General features: G+C 43.0%; 1 protein-coding gene across 8 annotated transcripts in view; it reads right to left on the reverse strand.

Moving 5' to 3' along the window:
* The window catches only part of TNRC6B (trinucleotide repeat containing adaptor 6B), a 260830-nt gene that overhangs the window by 211557 nt on the left and 21846 nt on the right, over positions 1-27427 (reverse strand). For 7 of the 8 annotated variants that reach the window (XM_075912508.2, XM_075912457.2, XM_075912600.2 and 4 more), the window contains 2 exons: positions 18384-18456; positions 16251-16338 (listed from right to left, as the gene is read on the reverse strand). In XM_075912508.2, the coding sequence (XP_075768623.2) occupies positions 16251-16295 (45 nt within the window). In that variant the 5' untranslated portion in view covers positions 16296-16338; positions 18384-18456. Of the gene's footprint in view, positions 1-16250; positions 16339-18383; positions 18457-27427 lie in introns of those variants that run through there. The other variant, XM_075912916.2, reaches the window with a different exon arrangement.

Here is a 27427-nt window from a genome sequence, read left to right on the forward strand (position 1 = left end):
ATGTCCACTAGGTTAATGTTGCTACTGTAGGCTACGGATGTTGCCACGGCCCTTGTGGAATGTGCTCGCAACTGCAACGGGGTCTCCTGGTCAAAGTTGATGTAATCCAATCAAATACAGTCTACTATCCATTTAGAAATTCTCTGTGTAGGGATTTTGTCTCTCAAACTCTAAGCAATGGAGCCAAAAGTCTGTTCCTTTTACGAATGTTTTATTTCTAGGTAGAAAGCAAGCGCTCTTCATATGTCTAGAGTGTCCACTTAGCTTGTTTATTGGTGACATGCGGTTCTGGGCAAAAGACCGGTAGGACCAGTGGTTCATTATAATGCCTGGAGATAAGACTAGATAAGAATTTTGAGTGCAGTTGAAGGACCACACTGTCCTTGGGAAAAACAATAAAGAGTGGGTCGGTCATCAAAGCTCCAATTTCACCTACTCTTCTGGCTAAGTGCAACCAGCGTTACGACTTTCATTGAAGATGCATCATCGAGTACATGGCCATAAGTTCAAATGGTGGGCGGGTTAGAGCGCGCAATACAAGGTTGAGGTCCCAAGCTGGAACTGGCACCCTGATGGGCGGAAACATATTTTGGATGCCATTTAGGAAACGCTTAGTTGTGGGATGGGCGAAGACTGATTTGTTTTCAATAGACTGATGAAACGCTGTTATAGCCACGTTATAGACCCGTACCAAGTTGGTGGAAGGTCCTGTACATTTCAGATGCAAAAAATACTCTAATATGTCAGCTAGAGGAATCATGAATGGGTCTGCGGCTCTGAGGTTTGCCCAAATAGAGAACCTATGCCATTTGCCCAGGTAAGACTCTCTCGTAGAAGCTCTGTGACTACTTATTAAAATCTGTCTGACCTCATGAGTGAATGAGGCTTCTGTTGAGGAGAGCTAGCAATGAGCCATGCTCGAAGGAAAAGAATATGAGGAGATGGATGGTGAACGAGCCCCTCTTGCTGAGTCAGGAGGCGAGGGTGCAATGGAAGGTGCAACGGAGGCCTTAGAGACATGCGCAGCAGGTAAGTATACCATGTCTGACGAGGCCAAGTTGGGGTGATGAGGATCACTGGTGCTGTTCCTGCTCTTATTTTGTTGACCACTCGGTGTAGGAGCGGGGTTGGTGGGAAGGTGTAGAGGAGGGATGTGTTCCAAGGGATTGTAAAAGCATCCCCCAGAAAGTGTAGTACAATGCTCGCACAAGAACAGTACTGTGGACACTTTGTTTGCAAAAGGTGCAAACAAGCCGACTTTTGGGAATCCTCAGCGTATGAAGATCTTGTGGAATATGCAGTCATCCAACTCCCATTTGTGATTGGAGGTGAACTTCCTGCTGAGTGCGTCCGCTACAACATTTGTCTTTGCCCGGTAGGTAGGCTGCATGTTGGCTAACATTGTGTTCTACGCACCATGACCATAGGAATGTCACCTCCCTGCATAGGCGGAAGGATCTGGCCCCTCCCTTCCTGATTATATAATACATGGTGGCCTGATTGTCCATAAAAATTTGTATTGCCCTGTATTCGTTGCAGAAAATTCTGGCAAGCTTAGCGTACTGCTCTGAGTTCCAACACATTGATATGGAGGTAGTGTTCATGAGTGTGCCATTGACCCTGGACTGAGATGTGGCCTAAGTGTGCTCCCCAGTTGAGGAGGGAAGCATCCGTTGTAACTGCCATCATCGGGGGAGGTGTGTGGAAGGGTACCCCAGCGCATGTTTTCTTGGTCCGCCCACCAATCTAGTGAGCTCTTGACTGTTTGGGAGCGATAGTAGCTTGTTGATGCTAGTGTAGAGGGGTCTGTACACCATTCTAAGCCATTATTACATGTTCCTCATACGCAGTCCAGCGTGCGATACCACTAATGTGGCTGCTACCATGTGGCCCGGAATCTGTAAAATTCTTGCAGGAACTTGTGGGCTTGTTTGCATCACTTTGACAAGCTGTTTGATGGTTTGGAATCTGTGGTATGGAAGAGAGGCTATTGCCTGAATGCAGTCCAGGTGGGCTCCTATAAACTCTATGGTCCGCGCCAGTTGGAGCCTGCATTTGGCTAAGCTGATTTGGAGCCCTAGATTCTGTAATAAAGACATGGCCTGAGATACTGCTTCGAGGGCCTCTTGTCATGTGGGTACCCTGATCAAGCAGTCGTCAAAGTAGAAGAAAATGTCTACTTCTCTTTCGTGGAGGTGAGCTGCCATGACTGCTATGAGTTCTGAAAAGACCCTTGGGGAGCACTGCGTATTGGAAGTATGCTGGACCTAGTGAAAACCTGAGGTACCTGCGATATGCCGGGTGCATGTCTATGTGAAAGTAAGCGTCTTGAAGGTCAAGAGTGGCCAACCAGTCCCCCTCGTTTAGGGCTGGTATTATAGTAGCTAGGATCACCATCTTGAAGAGTTCTCTTCAGATGTGACGATTGAGCTTCCTGAGATCAAAGCTGTGTCTCCAGCCCCCTGATTTCTTGTTATGAGAAAATATCGGAGTAGAAACCTCTGTTCCTGACATGTTGGGGTACTGGTTCTATGGACCCCAAGTGGAGGAGATGATCAATCTCTTGACGAAGCACGCGCTTGTGAGTGGGTCCCTGAAGAGGGACGGGGAGGGAGGATGCATAGAGGGGAATTTGGTAAAAGAGATGCAGTATCCTGCTCTAACAACTTCTAGCACCTATTTGTCAGACGTGATTTCTGACCATTAGTGTAAGAAGGGTAGGAGGCAGTGGTGGAAGAATAGGTATGATTGAGGATTTTCTGTATGTGGGAGTGGTACCAGACTCTCGACCTGGCTTTCAAAAGGTTTGCCTGGACACAGATGGTTGCGATGCCACAGGTTGATCGGTTGTTTGCCTGCGTTTGGTTTGGCATTGTCTTCTCCTGTTTTCAAAGTGCCCCTGGTTCTGATTGAAAGGAGAAGACTTGTATCTGTGGTTAAAGTATTGATTTTGTTTTCATTTCCCTGCAAGTACAAGAATCCTGAGAGTTTTTAGTATTGTCCTTGAATCTTTAAGGGAATGGAGAGACGCATTAGTAGTGTCAGCAAATAACTTGGAGCCCTGGAAAGGGAGGTCCTCTATAGTGGTCTGTACCTCCCGAGGAAACCTAGAGAGGTAGAGCCAGGAGACCCTTCTCATGATCACTGCTGTAGTGATGGAACGTGATGCTGTGTCCAATGCATCGAGTGCAGCCTGGAGGGCTGTTCAGGAGATCAGCATACCCTCATTAATGTTGGCAGAAAATTGCTGTTTCTTGTATTCTGACGAATTTTCAATAAATGACGATAACTGTTCAAATAAGTGGTGGGTATATTTCACCAGCATAGCCATATAATTTGCTATGTGTAATTGCAACGATGCTGAAGAGTAAGCTTTACTCCACATAAGATCCAACTGTTTCCAGTCCTTGTTGAAAGGAGTGGTACGTGTTGCGCCCTGTTTGCCCCTTTGATTGACCGTGTCCTTCACTATAGAATTTGGGCCCGGATGAGAGAAAAGAAAGTCTGCGCCCTGGGCTGCCATATAATGTTTACAATCAGACCTCTTGCAGACTGGTGAGATTGTGGCTGGTGTCTGCCATATTATCTTGGCAGGGTCCATCAGGGATGGATCCATAGGTAGGGCCAATTTTGAGGCTGGAGCTGTGTGAAGTATGCTGGTCAACTTGTGTTGAGTCTCCAGGAGGCTCACCAGAGAGACCTCAAGGACGTCAGCAACACATTTGAAAAGCTCCTGAAAGGAGCGAAAGTCATCAACCTGCCATGAGGTGTGGTGGCAGCATGAGTGTATCATTGGGCAAGGAGGACAATGTGTGTGTGTTGCAGGGTAAGAGGAGATTGACGCCTCATCACTGGAGCCAAGTTCTTGCTCTTCCTGATAAAGTGACCTGGTTGCAGGAGTGATCATCATGGGCTGTTGCGCTTGTACTTGTTGCTGTTGCTGGGCCCAGTATGGCGCACATGGGTCCCAATAGGGCCAGTTGAGTGGTAGAGGCATGAAAGGGAGCAACCACTGGCGAGGTGGCTGTTGCGCTCCCGTCAGTACTGGCGGTTGCAGTTGTTTAGGGGATAAATGTCTCAGAGAGAGCGACCTCATTACTGAGTCTTCATCATCGCTCATAGGGGCGGGGTGGAGTGAGCAAGTGCAGGAAACTGCCTGATGCGGGGGTGCCATCAGTGCCAAATAAAGGTGTTGTCAGTACTGAGGATATTCAAAGGTCCCCCTCAGTGGTGAACGGCAGTGGTCTCGGTGCCTGCAGTGCAGCTCCTGCTACGATCTGTGGTGCTGACACAACCCGTGGTACCGACGAAGGAGATGTCAGTAGCACATGTTTATGGCTCTTCAGTACCAAAGACGCTATAGGTGCCGCTATAGAGGTTCTCCATATGTGGCAGCTTCCTCTTATTGAATGTCCTCTAAAGCAAACATTTCACTGCTCACTGGTGCAATGTCCACATATAACTTATCAAACATTAGGAATGAAAAGCCCTGCTGGACTAGGACATATCCATCTATATATTATATCCATCTCAGTGCAAGCTATCCCATGGGAAACAATTTACTAGTGTTCCAGCTATACCAGTTTTAAATGACTCACATTTTATGATTTCTACCACTCCACTTGCAAGACTATTTCCCAGCATAATAGATGGGACCACTGAGAAAGTCACCAATACTCAATCTAAGTTCTGTTTACTTAATTAAATTCCTTAAATTTTATGCACCTTTCTACCACCCTAAATGGTTTTTGCAATCTGCTTGGCCAAACTAATAAAAGCACTAGTATTTATGAGATTTTCCTCTATAAAGTGATATTCAAGCTCACAAGAGATGAGAGGAGATTCATAAACTCTAAAACCAGAAAAGAACATTGTGGCCATCTAGTCTGACTTCCTGCATAGTGCCAAAAATAATTCCTAGGGATGATTCTCTAAAAGATCTCGTCTTGATTTTAAAATTGTCTACGGAATAACACACACACACACACACACACACACACACCCCACCCACCCTCTGGGTAAATTGTTCCAATAATTACCGTAAATTAGCGTACATAACCCGCACTCATGTATAACCCGCACCTGTGCAAAGCCCGCAGCTTTTCCTGAATGAGTAAAAAAGTTTTAGATAACCCATGGACGTGTATAACCCACGGGTTATATATGCTACTTTAAGGTGACTGCACATACTGGTTGCCAGCAGGGTAAACAGAGCGCAGCGCAGGCGAGCTGGCCGGCCTACAGGAGGGGAGCTGCATGCCCAGCTGCAGCCAGGCGCAACCCACCCTCCTCCGGGCCAGGGGAATGGAGAGCGCAGCCCAGGCAAGCTGGCCAACCAGCCTGCGGGAAGGAAGCCGCACCCATGACCAAGCTTTGCGCAGCTGCAGCCAGGCACAACCCACCCTCCTCCAGGTGGGGGGGGGGGGGGAGAGAAAACAGAGACCGCAGCACAGGCGAGTAAAAATAAACTTGTATGCCCCGTGGACATGTATACGCTGCGGGGAGAGGAAGGGGAGGGGCTTGTAAAAACGTGTATAACCCACGGGTTATATATGCTAAAAGACGGTAATTACTGTTAACAGTAAATATTTATATTTTATTTCCAGTCTGAATTTGTCTAGTTTCAAATTCCTGTAACTGGATCATGTTATATCTTTTTCTGCTATACTGAAGAGCCCATTATTAAATATTCGTTCCTCATGTTCACACTTACAGATGGTAATCAAGTCACCACCCTTCTCTTTGCTAAACTAAACAAACGGATCTCCCGGAGTCTTCCAAAGTAAGGCATTTTTTCTAATTCTTTAATCATTCTCATGACTCTTCTCTGAACTCTACAAATTATTAAAGTCTTCCTCCAATTGTGGACACCAGAATTAGACAGTATTTCTCACTGACACCAAACAGAGATAAAATAACCTTTCAAGTCCAATCTCACATTCTTCTATTTATGAATCCTTTAGTCACATCAGATCTTTCGGCCACAGCATCATAATGCAAACACCTGTTCAGCTGATTAACAGCCACAACTCCCAAATCTTTTTCAGAGGTACTGCTTCCCAGGATTCAATCCACATAGTGTAAGTATGGCTTAAGTTCTTTGTTCCCAATGTAGACATTTAGGCATAATAAAAAGCATATTTCCGGTGTGCCAATTTATCAAGCATTCTAGATAGTAACCTGTCCACTTTGTTATTTACCATTCCCACAATTTGTGTGTCATCTGCAAACATTATCAGTGATGATTTTATGTCTTCTTCCAGGTCACCATAAAGATATTAAATAGCATAGGGCCAAGAACAGATATTCATCCCTGCAGGACCCCACTGGAATGACAATTCTCAGTTACTTTTTGAGAACTATGCATAGTTGTTGTAGCCATGTCAGTCCCATGACAGAAACAAGGTGGAAGAGAACTACCTTTTATTTGCCTAACTTCTGTTGAAGAGAGAGACAAGCTCTCAAGAGAACTCTTCTTCAGATTTGGGAAACACTCAGCTAAACAAACAGTGGAACAGATTGTTTAGTTGAAGTAGTTAACATATTTCAAGGGATCATTCATGGTGAAGTGGCCCATTAACACATCTCCAATCCTTGGGAGCATGGGGGAAAAAAGGGTTGTTAGTGAGTTAACTGCTTTAATAAGCAAAAATTCCAAGTGTCTCTATTTAGTCCATGATTTTGTTAGACACTAAAAGTTATGAATTTAAGCTCCCAGACTCATTTTTTAAAGTGTTGTACAAGTTTCCATTAAGGATGAGGGGGCTGATATGGAGTGATCGTTGTGTGAAAAGTGTTAACCCTTAGGTGATGAGGTGTTTTTGTCCTTTATCCTTTTCCTTTGAGAGTTCTTTCGAAGGCGTAGCAATTGTATATTTCACTCAAATAGTTATTACTGGGGCACTTGCACACTGAATGAAGTAAACCACATATTGCAATATGCATATGAAGAACCTATGAAATTTGAAAGATGGGGGGGAAGAGAAGGATGATCATCATTATAGCAGTTTTTGCATCTTGTTCTTGCGGGGTCTGATACTACTTTGAGTTGGTTTGTTCTAATCTGCGAGGTGCTTACTTCTGATGAGTTTGGAGAGGCTGAGGGGTTTTTTGAAGCCAAGAAGGAGAAGGGTCCAGGAAAGATTCCTTTCAGATTCAGAATACAGTCTCCATCAAGTATGGGTTGTAGCTATCTGATGATATTCCATATGGTTTCTGCACTGGGTGGTAGGGGACAACAAGGGGTGTGCAACTGGAGGGGGTTTTATTTGTGTATGAAAGGTTCTCTCAGAGTACATGGGTGGCCCGTTCCATGACACAACCAACTTCTCAGATGGAATGTCCTTGTTTGGTGAAGGCAGTTTTGAGTATATTAAAGTGTATATCCCCAGGCCTTGTCCACACTGCCACAGATCGTATTTCTAAGTTACTCAACTTCAGCTATGTGAATAACATAGTGAAGTCGATGTACTTCGGTTTGTCATGGTGGAGTCAACAGCTGATGCTCTACCACTGACTCCACTTACCAGTACTCTTCTCATTCTGGTGGAGTTCCCAGAGTTGACAGGAGAGCACTCGGCGGTTGATTTATTGCGTCTATACTACACAGAATACTGAACAGAAATATTTACTGAACACTTCTGCCTTTTCTGCATTTATTATTGATAATGCTATATGATTAGTTCAGTCTCCATCTTCCTAAATATCAGCCCAGCAAGGTGTCAAAACTGTTTTCTCAGATATATTCCCCCAAAAATTTCTAAACTTTGGTTTACAAATGCCATAATTTGCAATTTCACAACTATAAAAAATTACAAATGTTAAGAAGGCTAATCTTCTGTGTGTGTTTTACCACATATAGATATATAAAATGACCATACTGACTTAGCCATAAGAAATACCTAAATATGGGTTAATATATTCTTTCAGCTCCAACACTTTAAATGGCCTGTAAATAGTTTTTGTTTTACACAAAATCAGAGAGAAAATCCTGAACAGCACTTTAAAAATAATAAAAATCAAAAGCAACCCAGTCTTAACTCCAGGATTCCACTTGGATACCAGAATGGTAGTAATATTAGTAAAGCAAAGGTGTAAGGACAGGAAAGCAATAACATGAGGGAATGCAACAGGCTGATAAATGAGAACAGGTGGGTAACTGGGGAGGAAAAAAAAGCAGCAACAAAGATTTACAGGAAAGTTTCTCAAGAGGGCTTGATGTACAGCACAGTAGAGAATCAAAACAACAGTAGGGGCAAATTAATATATTTATATTAATATTTACTATTCTTGGTTAATACTTTCATCTGCCTTGAAAAATGGCAACTGTAGAGAGTACATCGAAAAAGCTGCCTCAAGTCATCAGTTTCAGTTAACACTTCTCTGTGTCTTCAGCTGAAATCTATTTTGTAAATACTTATGATAAAACTGAATGATGAGACATTCATACAACTGCCAATAGTGCAGCAGAAGTACCATTCTCCGCCTTCCCTAATAGAAGTATTACACTACCATCACAAAAACTGAGCTGGCATTCTGTTTACAGATACTAGAAGGCTCCACTCTTAAAAATTTAAGCCAGACTGAATCAACAAATGGTTTGAACTTGCATTTTTTCCCTCTTTTCCTACAATCCCAGAGGATCAACACAATCCAGAAACACACTGATACATATCAAAGTATTGTACTTTGTAGACACTAAAGTGTCCCACTCCCCTTACAGATCTCAAATTCTTACTATGAATTTGTTTAAATGATAACCATTAACAAGCATGAAAAAGATGACAGCAGTTATCAGAAAATACAATTTAAACTTTGTTGATTAATAGCCTTACTGTTACAACCAAAAATGTCTCCTGCCAGTGCTGGAAATACACTACAGATATTACTATTTTAATTGGAAATTTTAGTTTCCTCCTGTGAAATTTTATGACAAAGAAACAATTGAGAACTATAGAATAGAAGTATTGTCTGCACAGTAATCCTGAACAGCTGGACAAAAATAGTCCACGATCAAACACAAACATGTAATTCAGTAATTGTTTGATTTTTTTAAAATAAACCGAGGCATCTACTGGAAAGAGTCTGAGTATGCATTCAATGGCATAAATATATTTTCTTAAAATTAAAGCAAAAATAGTTGTATAATCCAAAGAGCTGTTCTTCAGTACAAAATTAAATTAATTCTAATTTTAAATGAACAGGAGGCTTCCATAAAACTGAAAGAATGATAGGCTCTTAGTATTAACTCATCTGTATAATGAAGCAAAGGCACTTCCTTTCCTCTATTATTTTGAGGCAGACATAGAAATACCTCACGGGGTTTGTTATACACTGGATTTTTGTCAGCAAAACCTTTGTTGTTCAAAGGTGTTAAAAAACATACAAATCCCACAAGACAAAAGTTTTTGTGGACAAAAAGCATCAGTATGAAGAGCGCTTTGTCAGCGAGAGATCTCTCTTCTGCCAACAAACAGTGGCTATGCTGCATGTGCCTTTTAGTGGCATGGCTTCACCAGTACAGTATTGCTAAAAGCTGCATAGTGCAGATACAGCCTGAGTGTAAAGGGATTCAGTCTTCCTGTTAAATCAGACTTCCATCTGTCCTGAAAACAGTTATTACATCTCATATGTTAGGTTCATTTAAAAACCTTGATTTTTACACTGGCTTTTTCTCCATATATATGGCACTAACACTGGAAAACTACCGGAAACATCAGCGCAACATGACAGATATTGGCCGTGCTCCTGATCCTGATACAATGTTAACAAAAAGATCATTTTCTGACCATGTCAAAAAGGAGAAAAGCACAGACTTACATCACCTAGAGAAGCTCCACAAGATACTAAGGCCTAGCAGGAACTCGGCTAAGAGCAGACAGGGGTCCTCCAACCAATTCAAATTCTTACAAGAAAACAAAAATAAAACCAGCAAGTTTTGAATAGGGATGTTAAATTTTCATTAATCAAATAGTCAATGGGATTTCCATCGACTATTCAATTAGTTGATAAGAACTTCTGTGTTCTGCATTTTTAAAAAAAGGCGGGCTGCCCCTTTAAGATGGCCGCCATCTTGGGCACCATTTTTTTAAAACCCCGCAGCTCTGACCCGGTAAGCACAGGGAAGCCGGCGGGGGAGGGGTGAGGACCATGTGGGGGGGGGGAGGGAAGTAGGAACAGCTTCGCGAGACGCACTTTTGGGGGGCAAGAGCTGCATGTGGCTTGGAAGCCACAGGTTGGCCACAGCTGCTCTGCTGCACTGAATCAGCCAACTGATCAAATACAGCAAGTCACATTTTTCCTATATATGTGAAATGTGCATGTGAGTGTGTATAAAGTTTAAAACTGAAGTCAAAATACTATTATATATGAAAAATTGGTCTCTCATACACAGGGTTATCATTACAACAGACTTTTGGCTGTCAAAGAGAGACCAAAAGGTAAATCAAAAAAGTTACTAAAGGTTCGAAAGGTGGCCCAATGAGTCTCAAAAGGACCAGGGTAAGGTCTCATGGGGGGGACTATCTGCCACAACTGGGGGTACAGTCTTTCTAGCCCTTTAAGGAAGCATCCAAGCATGGGCTTACCAAATACCAACCACCCCACTGCACCTGGATGGAAAGCAGAAATAGCTACCAGTTGGACACTGATAAAATAACAAGGGCTGGCAGTCTCATCTAAGTAGACTAAGTGGTCCAGTATAAAGGGAACTGAGGACTGCAGCGGAGGGGTGCCCTTGCACAGAACAAATAAAGAACCTTTTCCACTTGACTAGAAAAGTGCTGAAGAGAACTGGATCAAAGACTGAATGGATTGTAAGAGGAGATCTGCCAGTCAGAAGTGCCTCAGCCAATACAGGCCAATGACAATGACCACAACCATGCTTCTTGATCTTGGAGATCACCCTGGGAAACAGGGAAATGGGGAAGGGTGAAAAGAAGGCCTCCCTTCCGCTGCAGGAGAAAAGCATCTGGTAATTATCCTGTTCTCAGTCTACATCTGGAGCAGAAGTTCTGACATGTGTTGTTCATGGTCTTTCAGGGACATCCCCAAAGACTGAATATCAGCTCTACTACAGAATCATGCAGGGACCAATTAAAGATTGTCTGCTCAGTAAGTCCTGTGACATGAAATGCCTCGCAGTCACCCCACTCTGATGGCACCAACTCCAGAATCTGATGGATTATGTTTCTTTTTGTACTGCTTTTGTCTGTGAAGATTTGCACTACTGAATTTCAGAGAACAAACAGGGAAAGCCAGTCTAGTAGCATTGAGCTTTAGGATGTCTAAATCTTTAGCTAAATATCATTAAGGAACCAAGACTGGAGAGGAATGCTGCGAATGCCAACAGCCTCAGTGCTAGGATGGCAGGCATTAATCTGACCATTGTCCATTTAAATGGAGCATTCTTCCATGCCTTCCTTTTTCTGCCCCCCTCCCCCCCCCCCCCCACACACACACGATAGTGGCTGCTCAAAAGAGCATTTGTTGACTCTGGATTCTTTGGTGGTGGATGTTTCTTTTGGATCTGAGGAGGCACACATCAATTGCTCAAGTAGGTGAAGATGTAGCTTCGTGCACATCAACTGACTCATGAGTTTTTTTTATAAGAGCATCGTAATGGAGATGTGTTTTTCTCCAGGCATAAAGGGCATTAACCGAGTGAATGAGCCTATCACATGTGGGGCAAGACTTAAACCATTAAGGTTGGCAGTTAGCACAAGACCATACTACACACGAGGGAAATTTTATGAGTTTGACTTTTCATGTGAAACATTTTACATTCTATTGTGGAATGTCCAATAGAGTGTGGTTGAATTCTCTTTTTAGCAGGTCACCTGGCATATTGTAAGTCACTGAGTGAAAAAAGAGATAAATACACTGGCCACTATGCTCCAGATACTTGCTGAAGACAAGATTAGATTAGAATAAGAGTACGTCACAGGTGTCAACTAGGGATGTAAGCATGTGGACAATTACACGATGAGCCTGGGCTTATCAGTTAATCATATCGACTAGACACAACCCCCTCCCTTGCTGCAGAGGCAGTAAGGGGCAGTTGGAGCTGGTGCCCACGAAAAGCCAGCTTTTAAGCTGGCTCCCCGTGCATGTTGGCACCTGCCTGCCCTTCCTCCCTGCACTGCTGCTGCTGTGGGAGGCAACAAGGGTGGAAGGCAGGCACCTCCTCGGAGCCAGCTCTCTGAGCATGCCAGCTTCTGCAGAACCGCCTCCCCCCACCTCCCACAGAGGCAGAAGCATGGGGGAGAGGAGAGGGTAGGGGCAGGCAAGAGCTGGTGCTGCGGGGAGCTAGCTTAAAAGCCAGCTCCTCACGAGCACCGACTCCTGCAGAGCCGCCTGCCACCATCCTTCCCCCACACTGCTGTCTCTGATAGACAGGCAGCGGCAGCATAGAAATAAGGGGAGCAGGCGGGAGCTGGTACATGTGGGAAGCAGCTTTCAAACCAGCTTCCCATGCGTATCAGCTCCCGCAGAGCTGCCTACTCCATACACTGTTGCTTCTTTAGCAGGGAGGGAACAGGCAGGAGCCAGTGTTTGTGGGGAGCTGGCTTAAAAGCCTGCCCCCCCCATGTGTAAACGTGTAACCTCTAGAATTTCCAACAGTTACATGTTTATACAACTAAACGATAGTTAAGATCCCTACTGTCAACCTGGCAGAGTTGCAGGAGGAGTCCAGGACTGGAATAGCAGGGATTTCTTAAGGTCACAATTAAGATGAATTATTCACTGTATTTTTCCTGTCTCATTAAAAATTGATTTTTCAAATAAGTCCAATCTACCCTCAGAATCCTGCGAAATCATTATTCCTCAAAAATATACCTCTGACATATAAGTTTTCATTTTTTTAAAAATATACAGCATGATAGCTGTTAAATCACCTCAGACAAGGAGAATTAAGCTTAACCAAATGCCATGAGTCTTCCTGAGCTTGCAGCAAGCGGCAGCAGACAAGCATACATTTTTCTCTGCCTCAATTAATTAGCTATGAATCAGACAGTAACATAAAATGTCAACATTTAACCATTTCACTGCTGGTCCTTATACCAGATACAGCCAATTAACATTCTGACCTCACAAATTCATTTCCTCCATAGCACTCCAAGGGCAGAAAGCTCCAGATATCTCCTACTCCTTCTGGACCCTTCACCTTGCTCTGCTACAATACCTTTGTTTCATTTGTGCTGTGGTAAGAACAAAAAGCTTGTCTAGAAGTATGAACTAATATCTTAACCAGGTGCCAAACAAGAGAGGCCTGATTCTGATTTCATGCACACACTGGGGTAAATCAAGAATATCTTCACTGAACTAATTAAAAGTTATATGGGTGTAAAACTAGTCTAAAGTCCACTAGCTGTTAGCTCCATGAACTGCTGCATTGTAGCCTCATTTGAAGCAACTTTAGTATTGTAGTTTCAAAGAAAAACAAACAGTGCATGTAATACGCTCTGCACTGCCACACGACACAGTCCTTTCTTCAAACCTACAGGAAGAGGAGTGTGCCAGAAGACTGACCAATCTAGAAATTAAAGGACCATTATTTATGGGCTCAGAAGAGTTATTTTTAGTCAGAAAAATGATGGTTACAATGTGCAATGTTTTGGATGGTTGGAAGAAATGAAAGGATCCTAAAGATGCCAAACATGAATACAAAGATTCCATCAAAGAAGGGAAGAAAAACAAAGTAGCCAAAACTATGGTCTAAATTTGCACGTATCCTCCGTAAGTGTTACATATTTGCCTTTATTTGTAACTGAATGCTTGGGGAGGAGGGGACGACAAGGAAGGCAGAAGCAATCCTGAACAAGTGTAGACATTGGCTAGATACTCTGCCATGATTTTAGAAGAAAACATTTATCCAGAACACTAAGAATGAGCCTGACAAGACCAAAGCAGTAATGAACGAAGTAGGGATGCTAGATAGCAGTTATTTTAATAATCATGTAACCACTAAATTTCTTAGCATTTACTTGATGATCACCCTCCCACTGAGGGGATGGCTGGCAGCCAGTACGCTTTCAGCTCCACTCCCGGGGAACCCCCTGCCACACCACGCTGCTGCCTCTGTATCAGATAGAAGCCAGTCCACAAGGGAAGTGTGTTTAAAACTGGCTGTGGACAGGAGCTGCTGCCATCCTGCACTGTGTAAGGTGGCAGGTGGCTCCCCTGCATGCTCCTCATTGAAAACTCTGACTGGTGGGCTGGGACTGAGCCAGCCTGCCAGTCCAAGTTTTAAATGAAGAGCATGCACGGGGGGAGATGGGGTTGTTGCAGTTAACCAGGACGTAAATCAATAAACAATCACTTATCAGTTAAACCATTAGCCGACTAGCCGTTAACATCCACAGAACAAAGAGCCATATATAATCCACTTTGTTTCCCCCAGGACACACTTATTGTTCTTTGAAATTACTTTTTTCTTATAAATTTAAAAATTGTTCCTTTATACCTGCATACATGTAACTAAACAACATGCATGGTTCACCTAGAATACAAAATTGAAATCAGAGAAAATAGTTATCCAAATATTTATAAATACCACAGAAAAGTTTAATGTGTACAAGATGATACAACTGAGATAACAGCAGATTGAAATTGAGAGGAAAAGTTAAATCAAATATCAACTGAATTTTAAAAAAATGTCTCCTAATGGAAGGGAAGAAAGGCTCATACCTACAATCATTTAAAATGAAATGAGACAAAGCACTATTTTAGCAAACAATATAGCCCAATGTATGATGGGAAGAGGGCCTAGATATGCTAATGTGTTTTTCCCATTTCTGATATTTCTCACACACAAGTCAGCCTCCTCATGCGTTCCCAAAAGCCTAAAACACACAGAAACATTCTTTTACTTTGTTGAAAAATATGCATTCATGACTGTGCTCATCACATAGAAAGCTAGAGTGTTTCTAGAATTAGTAACTAATTTCACTATCCTGTTTCCCTTTACACCTCCCCAATGAATTTTCTGAACTGGCAAAATCTCTCTGTGCAAGGCATTCAGCTGCCTGGGTCAATTACATGCACTGCTGTTCTAACAACAGTTTGGAACCTGCTATGGTTTTCATTGTAACTGTGAAGTTCAGCTCTCCCTCCTCCCAAAACCATTTAAAAGCTTTTTGTCCCAGGCATTTTCCAAGAAATTCCAGAGAATCACCATAGCAACTCTCTTTGTACTAACAGACCATCACCTTGAGGTACATGTATAGCTCAGATAATTTGTTATTCTGTTAATGTATGCAAATATGTGAAGAAAAAACATAAGAATGTGTCTCAATGGAATAATAAAGATCGAAAAAGTTAGACTGATTTATTCAATCCTCAATAGGGTTGTCTTGTATAGACTTCGGCCTGGTCTACACTGGGAGTTGGTACCTAATATATAGCACAAACAAGCTAATACGAATTTGGTTTTGGTTGACTTATTTACACATGCTTGCAGCAAAGTGAATATTAAACTGTCTTTCAGTAAAGATTATAATTTTTAGGACAGTGAAATACAGCTAACCACCTGTGCAACATTTTGATAGTATACCATGTATTTACACAAAAGGTCATTTGTAATATTGGAACACCTGAATTTTAAGATAAAAGAAGTAGCTAAAAGGCACTATCCTGTATCCCTTCATATCCCTCTACCGAGTTTTCTAAATTAGCAATAATCTTCTAAGAAAGGTATTCACCTGGGTCAATTACATGCATTACTACTCTAGCAACAAGTTAGGTTCTCAGTGCATTTCTGAAATTAGTTACTTCCACAGAGGGTATCGTGCTAAGATGTGACTTTTGTGGAATAAATCCAAAGACACAAAAATGTGAGATGTCAAGAATAGGAAATTTTTAAGAATCAGAATTCTGGCACATGGATCCACTTGCAATACGTATATGGTGATTTTGGGACCTGATCACCCAATAGTCTAATGCATTAATCGGGTTAAAGTGGAACCAGGGAATCTTCACACTAATCTTTAGGGCCTTCCAGTTTCAGTAAAAAGGCTAGTATTATTGAAAAGTTTTGGGTTTTTTTTTGTTTTTTTAAAGGAACTTCCTCTTTTTCCCCTTTGGACATTTCCTGTAAGGTATTTATAGGATAAATGCAGTATTAATACTAGATTTGCTCAATTCTACTTTTTAAATACAATCATTTCAGAAGTTAGTGTTTGCAATGTCTATTCCCTGTCTCAACAAGAAACCTCCTGCTCAAGTAATGTTATTTGCATTATCTCACTGACCTTGGGACTGCCTTCCTCCAGTATTTCTCCCTCATCGGTTTGCATGGGAACAGAATCTGTGCAAAACTGCAGAAATGCAAAATAGTGCCTAGAAGAAATAAAGGGAAGGAAAACAAATTTTAAAATACCCAAAAAATGGTTTGCCATCTTCAACATTCTTTCTTGGAGTGTCATATAACACGATAATACTGAAAGCCTTGGCCTTTAACCAGATAATATACTATATGCAATTGGCCAGGCCTCAGTCAATAGCTGTCATTCAGGGCAAGATGACAATTTTTCTTTCTAAAAAGAACAATGTGTCCAGCAGGCGCACATCAGTATTTGTTTTTTATTTAAAAGTGTCAGAAGGAAATGTCTGAGAATTTACATAGTCATTGTATTCACTCATTCATAAAAAAGGTGTGCGCAGCAAGGAATAATTACAGACTGGAGCTCAATAAGATTCTAATAATCTAAATACAAATACAAAAAAGCCAGCTTTACAAATATAGTATAGAAGAACTTTCCCCTGGTTACTAGGCTAATAAAAAAAACCCTGTCAGCTTGACAGTGATCCTACTGGACCTGCAAATTCTTACCTTAGGATAGAGGTCCCCAACGTATGAGACATGTTCACCTGGAGGAGAGGGATAGAGGACCACTGGGGACACAGATGAGGTCCAGGCCAAACTACAAGGGGATCAGTGAGGGAGCACCACTCAGCTCCGCTCCTGGGGCGACATTAAGGAAATAAACTGCATCAAGAACTAACTTTTTATATTGTAACAAATTGTTACAATGTTCTGAAGGTCAGAGACTCAGACTTTCTTTTATATATAAAAAAAGGAAACAACTATTTCCACATTTTAAAGATGGAGCTGATGGTTATTGAGAAAAATGGGAGAAGTGCATGGAAACACACTACTCCCTGGCAGTGTTCTCTGTAAGCTGAGCATTTGGGTGGCTGCCCAGGAGAGATTCAGGTGCCACCTCACTGATGAGCAGAGCACTCATAGCCACTAGTATGTATTTCTATTGGTGGTGCACATCTGCACTAATCTTGATGCACATAATAAAATTAAGAGAGAACGTTGTTCCCTGGAAAAATTCTGCACCACTGCCCACAGGCAGAATTCATGTTTCCCACCGATTTCTTTGACTTTCTGGTAGAGGAGCAAAAGGAAGCCACAAGAACAGTGAACTCACCACCCCCCCAGCAGCAAAGGCGCATGTTATTTCAGATGCCTGTACTAGGCAGCAAAGAGGTAAGTCAATGGGGAACAGGAGAGAAAGAGTAAAAATCCCCAGCCCTAAGCCTCTGTGCCACGTTCTAATACAGAGCAGCAGTGTGGGATAGCTGCAGGCTCCCTGGAAGTGGGGCCAGGAGCACACTGGCTGCCAGACCCACCCCCGGGATCTATCAAATAATCGTGTAACCACTAACATTTGATGCAGTTACACGACTATTCAATTACATAATATCTAACTTTCTTATTATGAGATGGGATTAAGTATTCACTGTTCTAAAAGGCTGATACTCTTACCACAATTGAACTCTGCCAAAAAAACACCAGAGTACACATCTTTATTCAACAAACATTAAAATTGTTAAGCAATCATCAAAATCTTATACCCAACTCCTCCCACAAAATAAGAGTGAAAGAAGGATTCTACGCCACCAAGGGTACGTCTAGACTACATGCCTCTGGCGACAGAGGCATGTAGATTAGGCTACCAGACATAGTAAAATGAAGCGGCGATTTAAATAATCGCCGCTTCATTTAAATTTACATGGCTGCTGCGCTGAGCCGACAAACAGCTCATCAGCTGTTTGTCGGCTCAGCGCGATAGTCTGGACGCGCGGGTGGCGACATCAAAGGTATTTGTCGACCACCCAGGTAAACCTCCTGATCAGCTGTTTGTCGGCTCAGCGCGGCAGCCATGTAAATTTAAATGAAGCGGCGATTTAAATCGCCACTTCATTTTACTATGTCTGGTAGCCTAATCTACATGCCTCTGGCGACAGAGGCATGTAGTCTAGACGTACCCCAAGGAGCATTGCTATGCCAGTCAATTAAAGGTTAGTATAGGTTAATTCTGCTTCTAGACTCCTAAAATGCCAAGTAAATGTTACTGTTTGAATAATTTTACCTTTGACAGTTTCCTAGGGCTGCTAAAGCCCACAAGGATCCGTCCTGGCTACATTCAGTGCAAAAACAAAAACCTGAAAAAAAAAACAAAAGAAAAATATATCATCACTAGATCACAGTAGGTAGAAGAGAAAGACAAACTTCCTTCCAAAGCTACGCAACCCCTCACTTCCAAAATGATTTTTTAAAGTTTATCCTCCTTATAAGTAGGGCTCTACCAAATTTATGGACATGAAAAACTTATTATGGACCATGACATCTGGTCTTGTGTGTGCCTTTATTCGATACTATACAAATTTCACAGGGACCAGCATTTCTGAAATTGGCAGTCCTGACCCAAAAGGGAGTCGCAAGTGGGATGTTGTGAGATAGCCACCCCCTTACTTCGGCACTGCCTTCAGAGCTGGGCAGCCAGAAAGTAGCATTGCAGAAGTAAGGATGGCATGATATTGTACTGCCTTCTTTACTACTGCACTGCTGCTTGGGGGGCACTGCCTTCAGAGTTGAGCATTTGGCTTTGGAGTTAGGCTCTCGGTCCATAGTTACCACTCTTCATTTGCCCAGCTCTGAAAGCAGTGCCACCAGCAGCATAGAAGTAAGGGCAACAGTACCACAACACCCTCTTCAATAGCCTTGCAATCTCATACCCCCTCCCCACACACACAGACCATCCTTTTTGGGTCTGGAGCCCTACAATTACAACACTGTGGAATTTCAAATTTAAGCAACTGAAATTGTGAAATCTGTTATTTTGAAAATCCTCTGACCCTGAAATTGACCCTACTTATAAAGGAAAGCAATTGCATAGGTAAAAATTCATGATTGTAAGGGAGGTGGAATGAGCTACCAGTTTATTTTATTCTCAATTTTGCTTGCTTAAAAATGGAACAAAACTTTCTCATTCCCCTGGAATCCCACATCAATATGCTTCCCTGCCACAACCAAGTTTCTTTTTTGAAAAAACAATTTTGCACACTAAAAAAAGTGTCAATGGTAGAGTACCATAATGTATTTTTATGGAACAGGTGTTGAGGTACAGAAGTATGAGAGGAGAGAATGTTACAAGCAGAGAGCCTTAAAAAAATATTGATGCTACAATACCACACACCCACCCACACCCACTCTGACTGGGAGAATTAGACAGGGATTTCACAGCCTGATAGCCATAGAAAACCTGAACAAAAGATGCATCTTACACTGTCCTGCATAATACGGCACGCTCAGACGCACTTCAGGCAACATATGCTAACAGTGTGGGTGTGTCACAGACATCAACCTGCAAACTCTCCCTTTGGAAGAGATTGCCAATTGTGCTCTCTAAAGAGCTGATGTCATAAGAGGACATAAGGAAAACGGGACCTCTGCAATTACTGAGGTAATTTTCCCCTCGGCAATACCTAAAGGGGACTGAGACCAGCGCACCCTACAGTGGCGTGCACATACCCCACTATAAAGGGCGTTTCCAGGCCCCTCCGTCCGTTTTTGCTGGGAAACTCCAACAGAGGAGTGGAGGTAGAATGGACAGGAGCAACACATCCCGAAAAACATTAGTTACAGAAACGGGTAATGTTTCTGTGGCTTTTCTTCAAGTGCTTGCTCATGTCCATTCAACATAGGTGACTGCAAACAGTATCTGTGGAGGTGGGCAGGCAACTCACGAACATGCAGATTGCAACATAGCTTTACCCATTGTTCCTAGCATGATGCATAATCACATAGTGGGCTGCAAAGTTGTGCACTGAGAATCATGTTGCAGCGTGACAGATGTCTTGGATAGAGACTTGAAGGACGAGATGTAGGCTTTGGTTAATTGAACCTTGAACAAGTCTGGGGCCAGAATGCCTGCTAGCTCATAGCATGTGCAGATGCAGGTGGTAATCTCTCGATATCCTCTGAAATGATACAGGATGGCCTTTCATCCTATCCACATAGGCTACGAACAGCTAGATGGACTTAGGACAGAGCTTTGTTCTGTCCAGGTAGAACACAAAGGCTGAGGTAATGGCAACAAGAATAGCCACCTTAAGCAACAGCAGTGCAAGGGAGCAGGAAGTCAGTGGCTCAAATGGAGGACCAGTAAACCTAGCAAGGACGAAGTTATTCCCACAGGCCTCTGCCCTCATTGAGGAAGAGGGGCTGGGACTAGCAGGAATAACCTTTCCAGGCCCTTCAAAAAGCAATTCACAAGATGATGTGAGAAAACTGAGTACCTTGGATCGGTGGATGGAAGGAAACTGCAGCGAAATGCACTTTGACAGTGGCAAGAGCGAGACCTTCTTGTTTCAAGTATAAAAGATAGTTAAAGATCAGCTATACTGGTGCTTTGGTGGGGATGACCCCTTTATGGGACACACAGGCCAAAAACGGCTTCCACTTCACCACATAGGGTGATCTGGCTGAAGGCTGTTTTCAAGTTGCACCTCTAAGGAAGACAAGTTGCACCTCTGCTAAGCATGCCATCTCCCGCTGGCTCAACCACTGAGCTGCCACACCATGAGGTGGAGTGGCCAAAGGTCCAGGTGAAGAAGAGGGTCATATTCCTGGGACAAAAGGGCCAGGTGATGCAACAGTGGATGAGGGGCCTGCTGCAAGCAGCTCACGAGGGTGCCAAACCAGTGTTGGTGCAGCCAAGCTGGTGTGATTATTATCACCTGTGCTGAGTCCTGCCTGATCTTCTGGAGTATTATGCCAATTAACTGGAACAGATGGAATGCGTACGAGACCGCATGTCCAAGGGAAAAGAAAGGCATCAGAAAGAGAGCCCTCTTCTAGAACCATTCTGGAGCAGACCTGTTGTGGGGAGATGAGAAAACTGCTCAGACTGTACACAATTAAGTTGCGAACTCTAGGAAGGTGGAGTGCTTTCAGTGAGATGTGGTAGAGGACACAGAAGCCCACAGTCAGATTGCTCCTCACAGAGGGACACAGAGTAGTTTCCTCCTTGCATGTTATGTGAGAACATGGACTATTATGCCCATGAAGGTGGGGTAAAAACACTCTGCATGCGTTTCTGACCACCCTGAACTCCCTCACGTTTACGTGGAGGACTCTCATTCTGGAGCCACTGGCCTTGAGTTTGAAGCAATCTGAGGCAAACTCTCCACTCCAGCACCAAGTGCTGGGGCTAGTTGAAGGGGACGCTAGCAAAGAGATTATGTAGTTCTGTGCACCACTGTAAGCAGTAGAGATGTGTGACAGTACCACAACTACACGGTTGAGTGGCTGCTGCACTGGGGAGTACACTGACACCACCCAAAGCTGGAGTGGATACATCTTGAGGCTCGCAAAAAGCACTACATATGTACATGCTGCCATGTGGCCGAGGATGCGAAGACAGGCCCTCGTCATTGTCAGAGGGGCAAGAGAGAGAATCACCAAACTAGGCCCTGCAATGCTTTGAATCTGTCCCAAGGGAGGAATACTGTGGCTGTACAGGCAGCCCCTGACGTGTGACGCGATCAGTTCCTGGGGAAGCATCACAAGTCGGGGGGTTGTAACTCTAATCTGCATTTACAATAAGCACAGTGCGTCATCGTAAATGGGGGCCGAGGACGTAAATTGGAGGTTTTCGGTCCCTTCTGCACTTACAAAAATGGTCATAAGTGTGTGTGTGTGTGTGGGGGGGGGGGAGCTTGCAACTCGGGCTGTCGTAACAAGGGGGTTTCCTGTAGAAGAGTTGGGTACCGCTCTGATTAATTTAATTCTCTGTGCTGGAACGAACGATAATTTTTGTCATTTGCCAGGAGTCAAAGACAATGACACATGGAGAGGAGGAGAGTGACGTCTCACTGGACCTTGCACTGTGAATGGCCCTTGACCAGCCAGTCTTCCAGAGATATATATACCTGGACCCCTCGACAACACAGGTAAGCTGCTACCACTGACATGCACTTCGTGAATGCTCAGACCCCCCACAGACAGGGACTGCTGCTACAGAATAGCCTCTGTCCATGGGGAGAATAGAGTGGCAGGGAACTCCCTGGGATGGGGCCAGGATCTGGGAGCTCACAGGCTGCTATCCCCATTCCTGGAGAGTATTTTAGTAAACATGTAACTGAACAAATTTTTTGTAGCTACACAATTACTAAAATAAACATTATATAACATCCCTAGTTTCTACTGCAGGGTCTGGGGCATTAAATCACATGCACACACAAAAAAGTAGTAAATTCTACAAGCTAAAAAACTCTTAATGTGCCATATGCCTACATGGGAAGAATGGACTCTTGGACTATATGATGGATATTTATGCTAAGCTGAAGGAGGAACAGTGTAACATTATCACCACATAGATGGGCTTTACCAAAAATCACTTTCAAATAATTCAGATTTCAGGGCAACCAGTTTTCTTTGCATTACCCTACACTCTCCCAGACTGGTATGAAAATATGCAACCAATCTCTCTCTAATTAAAAATGTTTTTAAATAGGCAGCTAACAGCAACACAGACGCAGAACAGCTCTGTGCAATTTAGTGATATTGTTCCAGTTGCATTAGTTCAAGCACTATACAAAAGAAAGAGATTACTGCAGAGGTATGAACGAACAGGTTGCAGGTTTTTAAAATTCAATTATATGGGATGGCTACAGCTTATAGCTAATGAGCAACATGGTGAAGCAATAAGCCATTCTGTCATGGAACTAGCTGTCAAACTGATTTTTTTTCCTCTCAGCTTCTGGAATTAACTAAAAGCATTCTGGGATGTGGTTTTCATACTAACAATCTCTGGCTAGGAGCACTCCCTCGGGAAACAAAAAAAGGGGTCTTTGCTGCCATCAAGGCTCAAATATTTTATTGCTAAGTGGGTAAATGCTTGACAACAAGGAATTTAGTTTGAATCCCAGTACTGACTCATGTGCCGGAACAATTCCAACAAAGCAACTGTAAGCTTGCTCTACACTCAATAGGCCCCAGAATGCCTAAAGCTATGTCACAGAAAGCAAGTACTGACATAGCCATGGGGGGAGGGGGAGGGAAGAAAAAAAAAATCTCATTTTCCTGATTAGGATATTCCAAAAGTGACTAACACATTTATGATTTTAAAATTATAAACACAAGAAACATGATGCTTTATCAGCTATACAAACAGGACGGGTAAGGAAGGAGGGAAAGGTACTCCTGCCAGTTGCCAGAAAGAGTTAGAATTCCTCATCTTTTAATGCAGAGGGTTGTCTACACTTGTAGTTTAAAGTGCAGTCACAGCAGCACTTCAACACAGCAGCGTGGTCACAGCACCAACACTGGAAGAGAGCTCTCCCAGCACAGTAGGTAAACCACCTCCACAAATAGAGTAGCTAAGAGTGATGGGAGCGTGGCTCCCAGCCAGTGGGAGCCTGTTTACACTGGCACTTGACAGCACTATAATTTGCTGCACTCGGGGGACAGGAGGGTTTCACACCCTGAGCAAGAAAGTTACAGCGCAATAAAGCAGCAGTATAGACAAGACCAGAAAACTCCATATCTTCTCATTAATTAGCAGCAGAGGATGAGGAATCCCAGTCCGTCATTACAGCTGCGAAGAGGAAAGAAAGCACCAGCCTTCAAATAAAAAAAGTATAGGAAGAAATGGTAAAATCCACCACCCTTTTTAGCACTCAGGAGAGATGAACTATGATCTACTGATTTTTATAGACCACCACCACTACATTCTGCAGGCAAATTTAAATTTCACATAGTATAAAATGTCTAGAAAAATATTTGGGTTACTATTTTTAACTGAATTGCTGTGTATTTTGGTCAACATGAAATTTTTACCAAGCCTCATTCATGCTTTCTGAACCAGTACTGAAAATGATCTAATTACTATAAAGCTATTTTCAACAGTGATCTAGAAAATTAGGTTCTAGAATAGACAGGGCTTTAGAAAGTCATTGTTAAGAATACTGAAAGATCACTCAGGGCACCAAGCAGAAATGAAATCTATATAAAAACTGTGTCATTACTCCACACATGCAAGACACTGACCCTCAGATCATGTGACTTGGAGCTATTTACATCAGGGACTGCCAATTCATATTACGCAGAGAAACACTGCAAAGGACTTTAACCTCTCTTTGCTAAACAGAAACTACAATGCAAGTAGCTGAGGTGATCAGGTATTACACTTATTTCACAAACAGAATTGCCCATTTCTCTGACTCCACATTAAGAAGCAGGCAAAGACCAAGTACAATAGGGATCTGCGCTATTTAAATTCCACTTTGTAGCTATTTTCTGGGAACCAAGGATTACTTCTTGACTAACTCTAGACCTATATCAGTTTAAGGTGGAAATTTTCTAATTTGATTCATGGACCCTGAATCAAAGGTATGTATTCAGCAGCAATTTGCCAAGATTCCTTGGCTTCAGAGATTTGTTCCTTGCTCAGCTTTCCTTTTATTAAAGAAAAGGAAATACTGTTCCTAGTTCCCATGGTTGTGAAAATAACCTTAAATTATAAAATGGTAAACCAATGTACTCTTAGCCTCCTGAGTTTTTAGATAGCCTGGAATAATAAGAAGCCGCCTGACTTGCAAAGTACGGATGTTAAATATCGGTTAATCAAATAGTCAAGTTACCTCATGAATTCTTATCGGTTAGTTGACTATTCTATAGTCCTCACAGGTGGGGGCAGTGCCAGTGCACTCTGGCTTCATTCCCGAGGAAACCCTTGCTACACCACACTGCTACCGCTGTATCAGAGGTAACCACATAGGGTGCCAAGCAGGAGCTGGTCCACGAGGGGAGCCAGAGTTCTGTCGACAGAAAGTGTTATGCCTCGTAAAATGAGGTATACCAGCGTCGACAAAACCGCGGAGTTCTGTCGACGTTATGTCGACAGAACTCCGCGGTAGTGTAGACGCTGGTATTGTTTTGTCGACAAAAGTCCACTTTTGTCGACAAAACTAGGTAGTCTAGACACACCCTAGGAGACAGCCCCCACTGGGATCCCTTAGCTTGGGAGAGGTGAAAGGGGAGAGAGGGCTCGCTGGCTCTCAGGGACAAACTGGTGGGTGGGGTGTGCAGTCCCTGCTGTCCTAGCTGCCCCTATGAAGACACCAGAGGCCACCTCCACCCCCACACCCCTCCTTAACCATGACCGTCATGACTCCTGCACCCTCCCATGCCCCCAGCCTCCTGCCCTGAGTCCCCCACATTCCAGAGGCTCTACCCTGACTCTAGCACACACACCCCATACTGCCAGCTCTCTGCCCTGAAGAACCCAGATAAGTCTTATAGTATTTTATATTTATAAAAGATTTTTCCTGCTTGTTTTTTTAAACAAAGCCAGTGAGTCTGTGGCATTATCTCTAGTATCTTAATTGAAGGTCTTTATATTAAATAGAAAGGAAGCCTCTGTTAAAGTCCCTGAAGAGCAAACTAAATCAAGGTTCTGAAAAAGTGTTGACCAAAAGTCCCATTCCCTTCTAACTTCCATTGTCCTGGCTCCTGTAAGATCATACTGTTACTAGTTTTCAATTTATATTAAGCAGTGTTTCTCAAAGTGGGCCAGTGGCCTGCACCGCTTTGTTTACATAAAGGGTATGTAGCCATGGAGCCTCGCAGCTCTTATTATTCTGGTTTGCCATTTCCAGTCAATGGGAGCGGTAGGAGGCCTTTTCACACCGCTGCTAATACTGGCTCAGTTACCCCAGTGTTAGTGACACTGGAAGTCCCACTTCAGGTGGGCAGTGAGCTTCTTCATCTTCACTGTATCTTGTCCATCAGGACCAACTTGTTCTACATCAGGGGTGGGGAACCTCCTTGCCTGGATCCAGCTCCCAAAGCTCAGGGAACACATATTGGTGCTTCAGCTGTGCCTCTAGGGGATGGAGCGCACAAAATCTACTAAGCTGGGTCCCCCAGGCTCTGGTGTGCAAAGAGAATGCGGGGAGTATCTTCTTCCTTCTCACTCAGGAACCACAGAGAGGTTTGTTTGTTTGTTTGGTGTGGAGGGGTTTTTTGTGGGGTTTTTTTTAATAATTTTTCTCTGGGTCAGTGGCCCCAACCCAAAAAAGGTTTCCCACTCGTTCTACATCTTTAATCATGCTTGTTCAAGTGTATTTTCCAAGTTGACACCAATCTGCTTCATGTTGTCCTTCAGCCTCCTAAAAAAAAAAAAACCTTTTTCAAAGTCTTCCTCATGGTATTTGTCCTATGAGCATCTCTTGCAATCTCAGGCCAACAGATCATATGTCTCATCACCTCACATGACACAGCTATCTCAGTCAATAGCCTGTCAGCTTCTCCATGATGGGCGACTACCTGCATCCTGGCTAATACAGATTCACTGAATAGCCTGTCAGTTCTCATCTTTGGAGCCTTGCACAGATACAACATTGGTATCCACATCTGCAAAAATTATCTGTGAATCCAGATACCCGCAGATATCTGCAAATTTGCAGGGTTCTAGATACTACATTGATATCTACATCTGTAGCCGCAAAAACAAGCTGTGAATATCCATATACACATCTGCAGATGCAGATACAGATACTCGTGGATTTTCAGGGCTCTACTCATCTTACCTAAGCATCCTCATTTTAGACATGTAAAAAAGTTGTTCTTTCTTCAAAGATGACTTCTGTGTACATGTTCCCCCTAGTTGAGAACTAGGGCTTTAATCTACATGGCATATTTCTAACAAAGAGAATTCCCATCAATTCCCTCCATTTACACCAGAAGCTACATTTGCAGCACCTAACAACTGCATCCACACTACTGCACCCATCATTGCTCAATATGCCAGTGGCAAAATGCTAAAGTTATATTAAAAAAAAAACACTTTTCTCTTAGTGCCATAATCTTTGTTACTTGACACACTTTATGACATCTAGGTTTTAGTATCTTCTCCTTGTCCCTTGTAATGAAGCACCACATATATTCATAGTCTGGTTTGTCTGATTCATAAGCCCCCACTCTTCTAATTCAGTTCTTCATAGCTCTTTCTAGTTCATATATATTTTCACATCAAAACATATCAGATGGGCCACATCAGTTACCGCCAGCATTTTACATACCATGTCTGCCTGATGACGGTCTAATGAAAATGCCTAAGATATTAGT

The sequence above is a fragment of the Pelodiscus sinensis genome, chromosome 1, assembly GCF_052426305.1.
Source record: "Pelodiscus sinensis isolate ZL-2025 chromosome 1, ASM5242630v1, whole genome shotgun sequence".
NCBI classification, from domain to species: Eukaryota; Metazoa; Chordata; order Testudines; family Trionychidae; genus Pelodiscus; species Pelodiscus sinensis.